The sequence below is a fragment of the Sylvia atricapilla genome, chromosome 11 (genome assembly GCF_009819655.1).
Source record: "Sylvia atricapilla isolate bSylAtr1 chromosome 11, bSylAtr1.pri, whole genome shotgun sequence".
In the NCBI taxonomy this organism is placed as follows: Eukaryota; Metazoa; Chordata; class Aves; order Passeriformes; family Sylviidae; genus Sylvia; species Sylvia atricapilla.
The window spans coordinates 15,106,093-15,118,385 of NC_089150.1; the positions used below are offsets into that span (position 1 = coordinate 15,106,093).

General features: G+C 41.9%; 1 protein-coding gene across 5 annotated transcripts in view; it reads left to right on the plus strand.

The window, feature by feature from the left end:
- Positions 1-12,293, plus strand: part of POC1A (POC1 centriolar protein A) — a 56,214-nt gene that overhangs the window by 42,283 nt on the left and 1,638 nt on the right. For 3 of the 5 annotated variants that reach the window (XM_066326803.1, XM_066326807.1, XM_066326806.1), the window contains one exon: positions 1,286-1,426. In XM_066326803.1, coding sequence (XP_066182900.1) covers positions 1,286-1,426 — 141 coding nt within the window. The remainder of the gene's footprint in view (positions 1-1,285; positions 1,427-12,293) is intronic. The other 2 variants (XM_066326808.1, XM_066326805.1) reach the window with 1 other exon arrangement.

The window sequence follows — 12,293 nt, forward strand, 5'->3', positions numbered from 1 at the left end:
AACAGTTTGGTGGTTAAAGTTATGTGAGCTGCTCTTGTTGCAGTTTATTTGCACATCTGCACACATCTGGCATCAGATACAGAGAGGAGCAGGTAAATCAGTACTGTGCTGGTGAAAAATGCATTCCTGCTGTTGCATAGGAGAGAAGAGACAGGCAAATCTTCATTTCTACTTAGAAAAAATACATGTGGAAGAACTTCTGAAGACTGTTATTCAATCTATTGGAATTCCTTGCTGCTTTGTTGATTAGTAAACTTTGTTTGAGTAATAAATGCGATGGGATGGAGCTGCAGCAGGCATTGGGCCATGGAGAAGTGTGTTTTGAGAGCTGTGATTTTGGCTTGCAACTCAAATTGTGTCCGTTATTGTAAATTGAGAAACTGAAGTCTGAAGTTGCTTAACCAGTTGGCTACTTCCTTTAGCTAAACTTCTTTGGACTGCTTCTACTGGCAATAATGCAGATAAACAATGCAAATAGTGTTTGTTCTAAAAGAAAGGTACCATTTTGAAAGAAAAGGAAAGAAGAATAGGTTCTTTAGTAGAGATCTATTTGTATTTTTCAAACTTAATTTATTCTGAATGAAATATTCAAGCTTGCATAACTAAAACAGCTGAAAGTTCAAAGTAAACTTGTTCTTAATCTCGTTGAGGAAGAAAACCAGTTCAAAATATAAACAAAATTAAAATTACTAAATCAAAACAGTTCCAATGCATATTGAGACATCTTCCTTCTGCTGAACTTAATTATGGTACAAATATCTTTGCCTTCTTTCAACTACCAAACATGGAGAGAGGCTTTAACTTTACTGTTGGACTGAAATAATCAGACTCCAATGGGGTAGCTTACTTAATTCCTGTCATTGGGATGTAGTGCTTCCCTAAGCAGCTCCAGTAAGTCTCCACTTACCTGTAGTCTATGCCTGTGTGCCACAAGAGCACACCAAAGTTCTTTGCACACAGAAAACTTGAACCTTGCAGGATTGCTTCAAGATTTATATCTAAGGTTGGCCTTTCCTGGTGATGGTTTAAAAACAAACAAAAACACACACCAAAAACCTCCCAGAAAACAACAAAACCACCCTCCACCTGGAGCAGGCAGACAAGTGAGCAAAAGCTTTTCCTTTTCCAGCTGTGGCAAGAACAATTCCTTTCCTCCTTTGCATGTTTTTAATAGCATAGGCTGTCCCAGCATAAACTGTCCTTTACTGTTTACCCTCCATGGAACAGAAATCCCTCTGCAGTTGTTTGCATCTCAATAGCAGATTATGTCTGTTTATTTTTCTAGCAGTCAGAAATGGATTGTGGCATTCATCATAAGAAAACAAAAACTCAGGATTCTAGTAGGACCCATGAGCAGCAAGATGAGGAGAACAGTCTTGCAAATACCCTGGAGCATATTTTGGGACAGCTGGATGTTCTGACTCAGGTATGGTTTGCTTTTTAATTTGTTATTGACAAAGTTACCCTTGACTGGAAGAATTGGGAATGTTTTGCAATAGTTTCATAGAATAATAATATGGCTGGTTCAAAACATCTGCTTTTTAGTAGCATTTTGATAAGTCTTTCATCATCTGCTTCTCAGCTTCTCTCTGTCAGTTTTCTCACACTGACTTCCACCCTTAGGCCCTGCTCTTCCCCTGTTACTTTATGCTGCAGCTTAGTCGATGCTGCTGGAGCCAGCTCTGATAGACTGTTCTGTTAGCCAGGGTTTATCTAAGGTGATGCTTTAAAGGAGTGGTTGGCAGAACAATTCTGCTTTGGTGAATTATCTCTGTCTCTCTTCCCTCCTTCATACTCACAGCCTATAGGTGAACTCTGTTCAGATCCTGCTCCTTTGCCCCACCCAGCATTCACCTACACAGTCCAATTTCTGCAGAATCCTCCTCTCATCAACAAGTCTGGGCCCTTCTGTGCCTCATTGCTGGAACATGCTTTTCACCCACAGCTGCAAACAACTAATCCCTTGCTAAAACATTAACAAACAGTTCTTTCTTGGAGTCACTAAGCAATGCTTGAACAGAACCAGCCATGAATGGTGATCATCATAGAATGTGTTTACTTAATAAGAATTTGGGGATAGAAGTGTTTTGATTAACTAAAAAACTGCTCCTTGCTCATTGTGGAGAAATACTGTTTCTGGTTGTCTGGACCTGAATTTCATTGTGGTTTTTTAAGGTATGTGAGAAGCAGGGAGAAAGCATGGAATAGTCAACATTGGAGGTCACCTGTAGCTGAGGCCATGGTGGTAGGATGGAAAATTCTGTTGGGAGGGTTTTTCTGTGAGTTTAAATATTGTTTCTGAGGAAGAACAAGTAGGTCTTAAACGCTTGGTGTTGAACATATAGATTAGTAGTCTGAGTTAGCTCTCTGCTCTTGAGAGAGTTAACTTGTCAAAGTACTTGTCAAAGAGTGTAAGATGATGGGTTGGAGGGACCATCAGGAGATTGAAGGCTGATTTAAGGATTAAAAAACGTGCTACAACTAAAGGCAGTCTAAAATAGTGTAGGATGAAACCCAAAAGGTATTTAAGTTCACTTGGCAGAAATGCAAAAAAGCACTTTTGCTGTGATCTTTAAAGCACTGAACATTGGAGGAGGGGAGGGAAATTTTGTGTGACACTGGGCCCTCATACTTGTGAGTAAAAAGCAACCCAGTGTATACACAAAATATTTTAATACTGTTTGTACATCTCCCTAGTAAGCTTGGAATGTGATTGTTATCTTTCATTACATAAATCACATCCACGTTTCTGATGATGGATGTGTACTAGCCCCTTTTCGACTTCATAGGTGTTTAGAGGAGGCAAATATTGCAGTAAACAGTACGTGTGGGATTTAACCTAAATATAAGCAATGCAAATATCTCTGTCGGAGATATTGTGTAACCGTAGAAAATTCTAAATGTTGTTTTAAACCTAGCAGAAAGAGAAATTGAGATCAGTGGGGGAGGAATAAATTAGTACGTTATAGGATAAAATTGGAAATAGCCTTGAAATAGTAAAAAACCAAAAAGCTGCCTTGAATAACTGTGTTCTTCAACCTTTTACCTTCTTTGTACCATTTTTACCATCTTTGAAGTACTTTATCTCTCATTGGTTCTAGTCTGTGGGTGTTGTATTGACACCATTTTAATGCATTTATACAGGTAGATGTCCCTGACATGCTATTTTCATGCCAAGGTTTTGATATTTAGCAGCAACACAAACTGACACCAAACAAACTTTAGCAAATGAGCCTGGGAGAATTCCTCATTCCTGGACTAAGGCAGAAGGCATCTCAGAGAAGAGGGATGTGGGCACATAACAAATGCAGATGTAGAGAGCATTGACTTGTATGTCTGAACTTCCAGCTTTTCCAACTTTGGCTGGTAGGAGAAGGGGATGGAGCTCTGGAATGCAGCTCCAGCAGAGCCACTGTTACACCTCTTTCCTTCGGTTGGATGTGCTCTGGTAGGAGGTGGGATGTGCAGAGATCCAAGTGAACTGGAAGCAGTGCTTGGTGATGTGGGGTAGGTTGTCTTTCCAAGGCATTTCTGCCAAAGCACAAATGGATGCTGCTCCCTGCAGGCAGGAGATTCAAACCAATGTGTGTGTGTCAGCTTTGGGCCTGCTGACTTCTCTTTTTGGAAGGAGGACACCACTGCTTCTTCAAAACAACAGAAAGCTTTCATAAGTAACACTTAACAGGTGTCACTATTTTCTCTTCTTGGAGAATGGCTGAAGATGCTTCTAGTGCTCTGTTAAAATCATAATTCCTGAGTACTGCGTGTTTAAAGAGAACTCTTAAGGGCATAAGCAGGGCCATCCAGTTGAAGGGAAAGAACATGTGATATTTCCAGAAACCCTCTGTTGATTTAGCCATCCATGGGCTTTTCAGGAATTTAAGCTCCATGAGAGCTTGGAATAATTTCTGATTTGGTATGTTGAATTCCTGTGTTCATTGTTCTTACTGTAGGTGCAACACTGTGTAGCCATCATGTAAAGTACCCAGTGGGGGAAGATTAAAGTTGTGATAAACTACATTGGGAAATTATGTAGATCTAAGCCAAATTTGTTTTCCTAATATTTTTTCTGTAGCTGTCATTTCAAGGTTTAAACCTGGTATCATGTAGAAGTGGGAACGAGAGAAAATACTTCAAATTTCTGCTGAAAGAGGTGATAGTAAGACATCAGCTGTGGGCTGTCATCTCTTGCCAGCACACAGCTTTGTTCAGAGCTGTACACTTGAAGCTGCATCACGAATTATTAGTACCTTTCCTCTGCTGGCAGTAGATTTCCAGATGAAATTAGGTGTCATGTGCCTGGATTCAGTGAGATTGTTTTTATTCAATTAAGAAGTCTCTTCCAGCCAGTCACCAGTTGCTGAGGCTGTGGAGGTATTGTGCCTCACACAAGAGGATCTAGTGGAGCAGACTTGCTCCTTCAGCTGGGCTGAAGGACTTCAGTCCTTACTAGAGAGATGGATCAAAAGAATCCAGTGGCTGTTGTATATTACAACTAGCAGTAACTGTGAGAGTGAATAGAAGCTTTGCTAAGCTTCATTCTTATGTTATGATTCAATTATTTAAAGTTTTGGCAACTTTCTTTCAACTGGTTTTTGATTCAATGAAACCTTTTTTTTCCTCCTCCTCCCCAAAGCTATCAGGATTATCTTTTGTTTTACTTGTAAGAAAGTGGTCTAATGTGACCTGACAGGATCTTCGTTTTTTTTCCTAAAAGCGGTTTTTGTTTGGCCTTACATGGCTCTTTTTCAGAAGAGTAGCATATGCTTAATAATTCTGCTGCCTTGAAGAGTGCAGCTGAGACCTGGACATTAGCCAGTTGTTCCCAGTAGTTTTGGACTACTTAGATACCCTGGTTCTCCTCTGTAGGAAAGCAAGCAATTTGTATCTGGCAAGGGAATGAGGAAGATGAGATTAATAAATGTATGATGTTTTGCTCCTCCCTTTCCTGCAGTTTATTGTCTTGTCAATGTCTCAGTGTTCAAAAATCTTCTACTGGCGTTTCAGAGATGTGAAAAGGATGAAAATGCAAACTGTTTAGCAATTGATTAATTTTTATTGAAGACTGGATCTCAGTATCTCAGTGTCTGTATGAAGAGTTGAGCTGAATATTAAAGTTTAAGGGGAAAACAAAGCAATTTTCTCTCTTGGATAACCTGGCACAGAAATGTGTGTTTTGGGTGAAACAAAAACGTAGCAGATATCAAAGATTTGCTTGGTTCAGGTGTATTTCCTGCATTTACAGCTGAGCTGCCCTTCTGAAAAGATCATCTGTGAGTAACTGTCTCGGCTGCAGTGGAAAACTTCTATTTGCAGTGATCATCTTCAAACAGTTTAATGTACTCTTGTCCTTACTCCAAACACCTCCAGCTGCTATGTTCACTCTGTTCATCTGTGGGCAGCAGGCACTGAGGCAAAAGCTGCTGGTTTTATGTGGGAAGGAAAATTTCTTCTCCAAACGAAGAGTTCAGAACCAGGTTAGCATAAAAATTCATAAATAGCTGCAATAATCCACCCACAGGAAATGGCTTTATATGCTTCCCCAAACTAATCTTGCATTGAAACTAGGAAAAAACAACACAGTGAAATGGAGAAGACTTGATAAATCTGTAAAACAATCCAAAGCCTGAACTGAAGGACAGTCTAGCTCATGTGGGATTAAATGATTACTTCACTCCAGAAAAGACTGCAGGCGGAGAAAGAATTTTTCTAAATTATTTTTTTAGCATAAAAAAAGACTTGGACACAAGTAAGTTGCTTTTTAATTAAAGCTGTAAATGTTTGTGTGTCCAGTGCTTAGAAATGAAAGCAAGTAAAATCAAATTTTTGTTCCTTTTTTGAGGTGCGGTCTCAAGCCTGTGTTGGTGAGGGATATGAATGTGGCCTCTCTTTTGAGAAGCACTGAATGTAAATTAAGCAACTGGTTTAATAAAATACATGCTTTTATGACTTCAAGTAGTTAAAAGTCGAGAAGAAATACTTGGCAGTGGTGGGGGGATCATGTCCCAAGTGCTTCTAATATGCACAAATATCTTGTTGATGTGCACAAATATCTTGTTGCTCTCAAGACTTGAGCACCAATGGACCCCAATATACAGGAGAAAAACTGCAAATAATTTTTATTCCAAGAGAAATAGTTGGAAATCTGAAACACTAATAAAAAAGTTCTCATCTGAAAATCTGTGGAGTGTCAGATGAGCTTGGTTTTTAAATCTGAGTTTAAAGGACACAGAGGCTATTTCTTGTGAGTCAGACCCATCTCTTAGAGATTCAGTAGCTTTGATCTCTCATTCAAAACAAATTAAATACCCTGGTTGTTGCCAATCCTCTGTCATTGAGCAGAGCTACTTTTATTTTCCCCTGGAATTTACTTCCAAAATATGCCTGTTATAAAATCTTGATGCAAATACATTTTTCTCCTTTCTAAGATTGCTTAAATTAAATGCACTCTTAGGGATATTACTGTGTTAGCAGGACACTGTCTGAAGGCTGGCTTTTCAGAAGTGCTGATCCCCTCTCCCTGGATGTTCACAGGACCTTCACCTTCCATTTTCCTTCAATGGGAAGGAATACCAAACGCCTCCCACAATTTGTTTTCACAAGCAGACTTTGAAGATTAATATAAATGGTTACTCAGCTATTGGATACCAGCAGCTGAGTTCGTTAGGTAAGTGATTTGCATCCTCTCAGAGGCAGGTGATGGATGCAGGAGGGCTTTGAAGTCTCTGTGGTTGGGGAAGACCTCCGGTCATTTGGGGTTCTAACCTCCGTATTGTGCAGTTGCTGTCAATGGTGCATGTTTGGACATTTTGTTGTAGCTCATCCTGACTGGTTGTGTTTTTGGTGAAACTGGGAGTCTCCTGACTCCTTTAGCTGTGCTGGCCCTGCCAGAGGTCTGGGAGCTCTGCACCAAGGAAGCTGCACAGAAGCCATCAGCCATTCCCTTCTAGAAACGTGCGGGATCTGATGTAAGTGCCATCAGTTTAGCTTTGGCTGATCAACCGTCAGGACTAAAGCAACAGCAATGTGTGATGAAACATTTCTAGTCAGAGGGCTGTAAATGGAAAGACTCAGTTGCTTGTGTGCCTTGTGTCTGCACCCTCTGTGGATGAAACTGGCAGAGCCTGTGGCTCATCTTCGTAGCTATGATCGATTTAAAACAAAGGACAACCTTTTCTGTGTCCCAGGGTCTCTTTGGTCACTGTGATACTGATCATGCTGCCTTGCTCTGGCAAATATTGGATGGTACTGGAATTTTTGGTATGCTTTTGTGGTTTTCCTGCTGTAAAAAGCACAGTGAGCATTGCAAGTGGTCAGTTGTTGCTGTGCTAAGTACCACAGGAGATTTGTGCATTACAACAAAGTTGGTCCTATAATTTAGTGAGAAGGTTGGTAAACTGTAGTTCAGGTAATTCTGCAGGAAGTGAGGTGTGCTGAGAGGTGGGAGGAGAGATGGCAGCTGAGTATGATAGAATGGTTTGGTTGGAAGGGACCTTAAAGTTCATCTAGTTCCAACCCTGCTCCCAGGTCAGGTTGCTCACAGCCCCATCCATCTTGGTGTGTTCAAGGGACGGGACAGCCACAGCTTCTCTGGGCAGCCTGGCCAGGGCCTCACCACCCGTATTTTAATAATAAGGGGAGGATAGCTGAGCAGACCAGCTGCAGCTGGTCTGAAGCCTCACAGATAAATTTGGCCATAACCAAACCCAAGTCCACTAGCCTAGCTCGTTAAAGAGTAGAAGTGAACACGTCCTGGGTGGTCCAGGATGGGTTTGAACTCTAACAGGGACCCCAGCCAATCCCAGTCACTCCTGAATGCAGACATCTCATTGGCCAGGAGCTGGGCGGGGCTGAGACACCGACCAATCAGGTGTTCAGGAAGGGAACTTTGAGCTGCTATGAAAGAGGGCAACCATCAATAACTGGGCTGCTGTTGCATGACCTTCAGTTGTGTGCCTGTCTCCAAAACTGTGACCCCAGCAAACAGAGCAGTGCTGGTTTTGAGTTTTCTAACTAATCTTTTCCTTCTTGTAGTGCCTTGGGCTGCTAAATAGAAAAATCTTTACTTTTTAAGCATCCTCAGTAGTGGATGTCTGAATGGTGGATGAAGAGAGCTGGGAGGACTATGAACTCTCATGCCTTGCACTAGAGAACAGACAAGGAGGTTGTTCAGCAACACAGCTTGCGCCGATCTCTGTGTAGGGATCCTGATGAGGCCAGGCTAGTGCTGCCATTTGTCCTTCCACATGCATTGTTATGTATTCCTCATCCATGTGACCCTACAGTGAACCCTGGATGGATGTGCAAAACCTGCGTTGAGGGGTCTGTGGGACTCCTTGACCCAGGGCTGTACAGCAGCACTTACCAAGATGTTCTTGTCCAGGCACGTTTGGAGCTAACTGTGTTATAGAAACAATAATAAAAGTTTGTGGAATTTGAAGCATGTTACAAAGTAAACCTAGGAAAATTCATGGCGTTGAATTAGAGGATGGTATGGTGCTGAGTCTTCATACGCTAACTCAGACTGCTGTGAAATGTATGCAAATAGGCTTTGTGAGAATTCACGTTAGAGTTTGCCTTCAAAGCTATTGAGATGGTGAGGAGCTACAGACCTGATTTTAAAATGTTTGGGGTAGCACATCTTGTTTTAGTCTGAGCCATGAGAAGCTATCATTTCTGTTAAAAATCACCCCACATTTTATTTTAATCCAAAATCCACTTTGAGGTTAAGGCTTTGACCACTGGAGTAAGGCTGGTCCTTGCAGGCATTTGTTTGCTACATAAAGTGTTAATTGCTATGAAAGCTTCATGCCTTGTTCTACTCTGAGATGAGACTTGCCTCCTCACTTAGTCTGAACTGCCTGCTCTTACTGAGAATGCATCAGAGCATGAAGAACGTGTGTAGCTGGCTTGGGTGCCATCTCAAAGCTGTTAAATTATAATTTGCACTCGAGGACAGCAGTCGGGCTCTTTTTAAGTGTGCTTGGTAAGAGCAGGGATCCGCTCTGGGGGTCCAAGTGCAGCTGCTGAGGTGGAGGGGCACTGGCAGCATGTTGGGGCAAAACCCAGTATGGGAGGAGGAGAAGCTGTTCTTGCCAGACAGGTTCATGCTTGAACTCTTGCTGCATAAATTCTCCCATGAGCCTTTCAATCTTGCAGCTGCAGTTTGGAGTTGTAAACTGTGGTTAGTAGCAGGAGTTAAGGTTTTTTTCCTCCTGTAAAAGGTAGGTAAGGCTACCCCAATGCAATCCCTTTCTATGGTAGTTTGTTTCACTCATTGCATTAATTTAGAGAAAGCATGTAAGGGGCACCCAGGTAGATTAATCTTGGGAGCCCTAAGGCAGCATTTTTATGATGCAGCGCACTTGTAATTCTTGGCCATGTTTGGGAATAAAGTGGGCTCTGAAATTGCTAATTTTAGAGAAAATCACAAGAAGTTAGAGCAGGGCATCTTTGAGAACACACCTGCACTGGCCATGCTTGTTACAGGGGGCAGAGCTCTTTTAACCTGCCACTCCAGATCAAAGATGTCAAGTCTCATTCTGTAAATCCATGGGCCATCTGTAGTCTTCAACAGACCTCTTAAGATCCATCAATCCCTAAATTCTTCCTTGTACCCACACAGTGGAGTGGAGAAACTGTGAGTACAGAAAATTACAAACTTCTGCATTTGTTGTGTGTTCATTGTGGGTGATTTTTTTTAATATAAATTGAAAAGAAAATGCTGTCTTCATAAATTAACATGTCAGATAGAGAAGAAAAAATCTGAAGAGGCAGAAGTAATGTTTTTTCTTTGAGCTGTTTGATATGTAAGTACTCTGCAAAATCTCTTAGTGTATGCTTAGGGAAAACAGTGGAGCAAACTTTTCATGATCTTTTTAATTAAAGCTAGAAAACTACATCTGCATCCTTTGAGATCAATGGAGAGAGGGATTTTCTGCTATGAACAAACAGGAATAGAAGTGCAAGTGTCCTATTTTTCCTGCATAGAGCTAAGAACACATCTGTGGTGCAGTCACTGTGCAGGATCATACCCCTTGTAGGTTCAGCCAGGCTGTTGTTACTTGATCTGAAGAGCTGCTGTGTCCATACTTTTTGCGGGAGTTCCCGGATTGCTGGTGATCAGTCAGGCAGTTCTCTGTCCCCTGTGCTATTCCATGGCTTACTCAGAGCCGCTGTGGCTGCATACTGGAAATGCTCTGTGCTGCACCTCTGGCCTGGCAGAGAGTGTCCCTTAGCAGGGTGAGCTGAGCCCTCTGTGCCCTTGCCCACCTTGCCCCCAGCTCCAGGTTAAGTCCTGCTTTAGCTCCTAGCAGCCATCTGGCTGGCTGGATCTCTCCTGGCAGAGACTCCACCGTGCTCCAGAGGATTGCTGGTGACCTCTGCTCCCTTGCTCTGGACTCTGCTGTTCAGGTTTCCTTCCATGCTGGTGGAACTGGCTTCTTTAGGTATTCAATTAGCACCTGGTTCCCCTTATCTGTCCTCCTCAAAAGCCCCTCCAGGGCTATGACAGAAGCTTCAACCCTAAGGCCAGTGGCTTTTAAATTGTCTCTGCTGCTTAATCAAACATGTTTAAGAGGGGCTAAGGTAAAGATACCAATGAAAGCATCTTGGAACAGCATCCCCAGTCACTGTTATTTGGGTTGTAAAAATAATGTGGAAGGATATCATAAGAGGCTTGTCATCAGGTAAATAAGCATGACTACTGGGTGCCTCAGTTTAGGTGTCCTGTGGGAGAATGGAAGTGAATATTCCCCAGAATTTTTAAGTAAATAGGAGGCAACTTTTTATTTCTCCATAGTTTCTCATTAATGTTTCCAAAGAGAAGAGTGGGTTTTTTCAATGCTGAGTCTGTGAAGATAAATGAAGACAAATGTTGCAGGAAGTGTTGGTAGAAGTGATTCAAGTTTTCTGTGAAAAATTCCTGTATTCTGTTCTGGTACCCATAGTAATGCTCAGTATATTACTGTAATGTCAGAAATACTCCTTAAAAATAAATAACTTGGTCTTTTTTTTCTTGTTTCTGGTTATCCTCCTGCCAATTTCAGCCAAGACTTCCATAAATTATCAGGCATTTACTCCCTGGTGCGTAATGGAGACATGTACTGTATTCCTGACACACCAGGAAGCCCAGATCCTGCCACAGAGTGCAAACCTGGCTCTAATGAATCCTCACTGGATCTGCCTAACAGTGTTCTCCTCCCTGGCTTAACTGCTGGTTTGTTATCTTTGAGATGCCACAGCAAAAGCATGCAGGAGCTGAATGGGTGCAGTTTCATTTGCCTCCTGAGAATGGCTTGCTTTATAAATAGCAGCATGGAAATATTGTAAAACTTTCAGCTGCTAATAAAAAAGCTTTTCTGTGCAAGTTGCCATATAGCACTTATAGCAGCTGGGCAGTATTTGTGCTTTCCCTTACCTTCCTAGGATGTCAGATGCCCTGTCTATTTATATTCATCATATATTCAAGTCTAAATGGACTATAGTCATTGATTCCTATTTTGGACTTCCTGAATTTCATTTCTGACTGCTACTTTTCCACTTTTAGTTTCCAGAAAATACTTAGTGCAAGTTTCTGCTTATACTTACATGCAATTTCCATTCCAATAAACATTTTCCTTACAGCTTTCTCGCAAATTCAACGCTTTATGAAATCCGCTTTACTTGTGTCTCATGGTGCCGTGTGTAACAACTCTTGACTCCTATTGGCAGGATCATGGTGGCAGTAAATCATGGAGCAGAGGAGCCACGAGTGATCTGAGCACTGGCAGGGCAGTGTGATTGGGATGTTAATTCAGCTGGTAATCTTTCTAAAGGAAATTTGATGCAATGTTTCATTCTCCCTCTTTTTATTGGAGTGTTGAGTTACTAGTTCACTTTTTAGATGGAAAAGCCAGGATCCCTACTGGTCTTCATTCTCTGTCTGGTTGCTTGAAGGGTAAGATCTTTGCTGTAAATCCCTGGTAGACATTCAGCCTGCTGTGTTGTGCCCTTGGTAGCTTTGTTCCTGGTCTCCAGACAGTCACTAGGCAATGGCATGGCTGGATGTGGAAAAGATTAAGTCCTCTCTCCTTTGAATAGATGGGAGGGCTCCTGCTGTCTCTGTGGCACCTGGGATGTTACCTGCCAGCTCCACAATGTTTCTTCTGGTCCTCTCTATACTTCAGTTCCTGTGCCTCAAAGGGATGGAAATAGAGGAGGAAAAAACTTAAATGCAGCTGGTGCTGTAGCCCATGGAGTATTTGGGCAATGCATGGCTGTTCTTTCAGGTGAAGCTTTCTACAGCTGCAGCA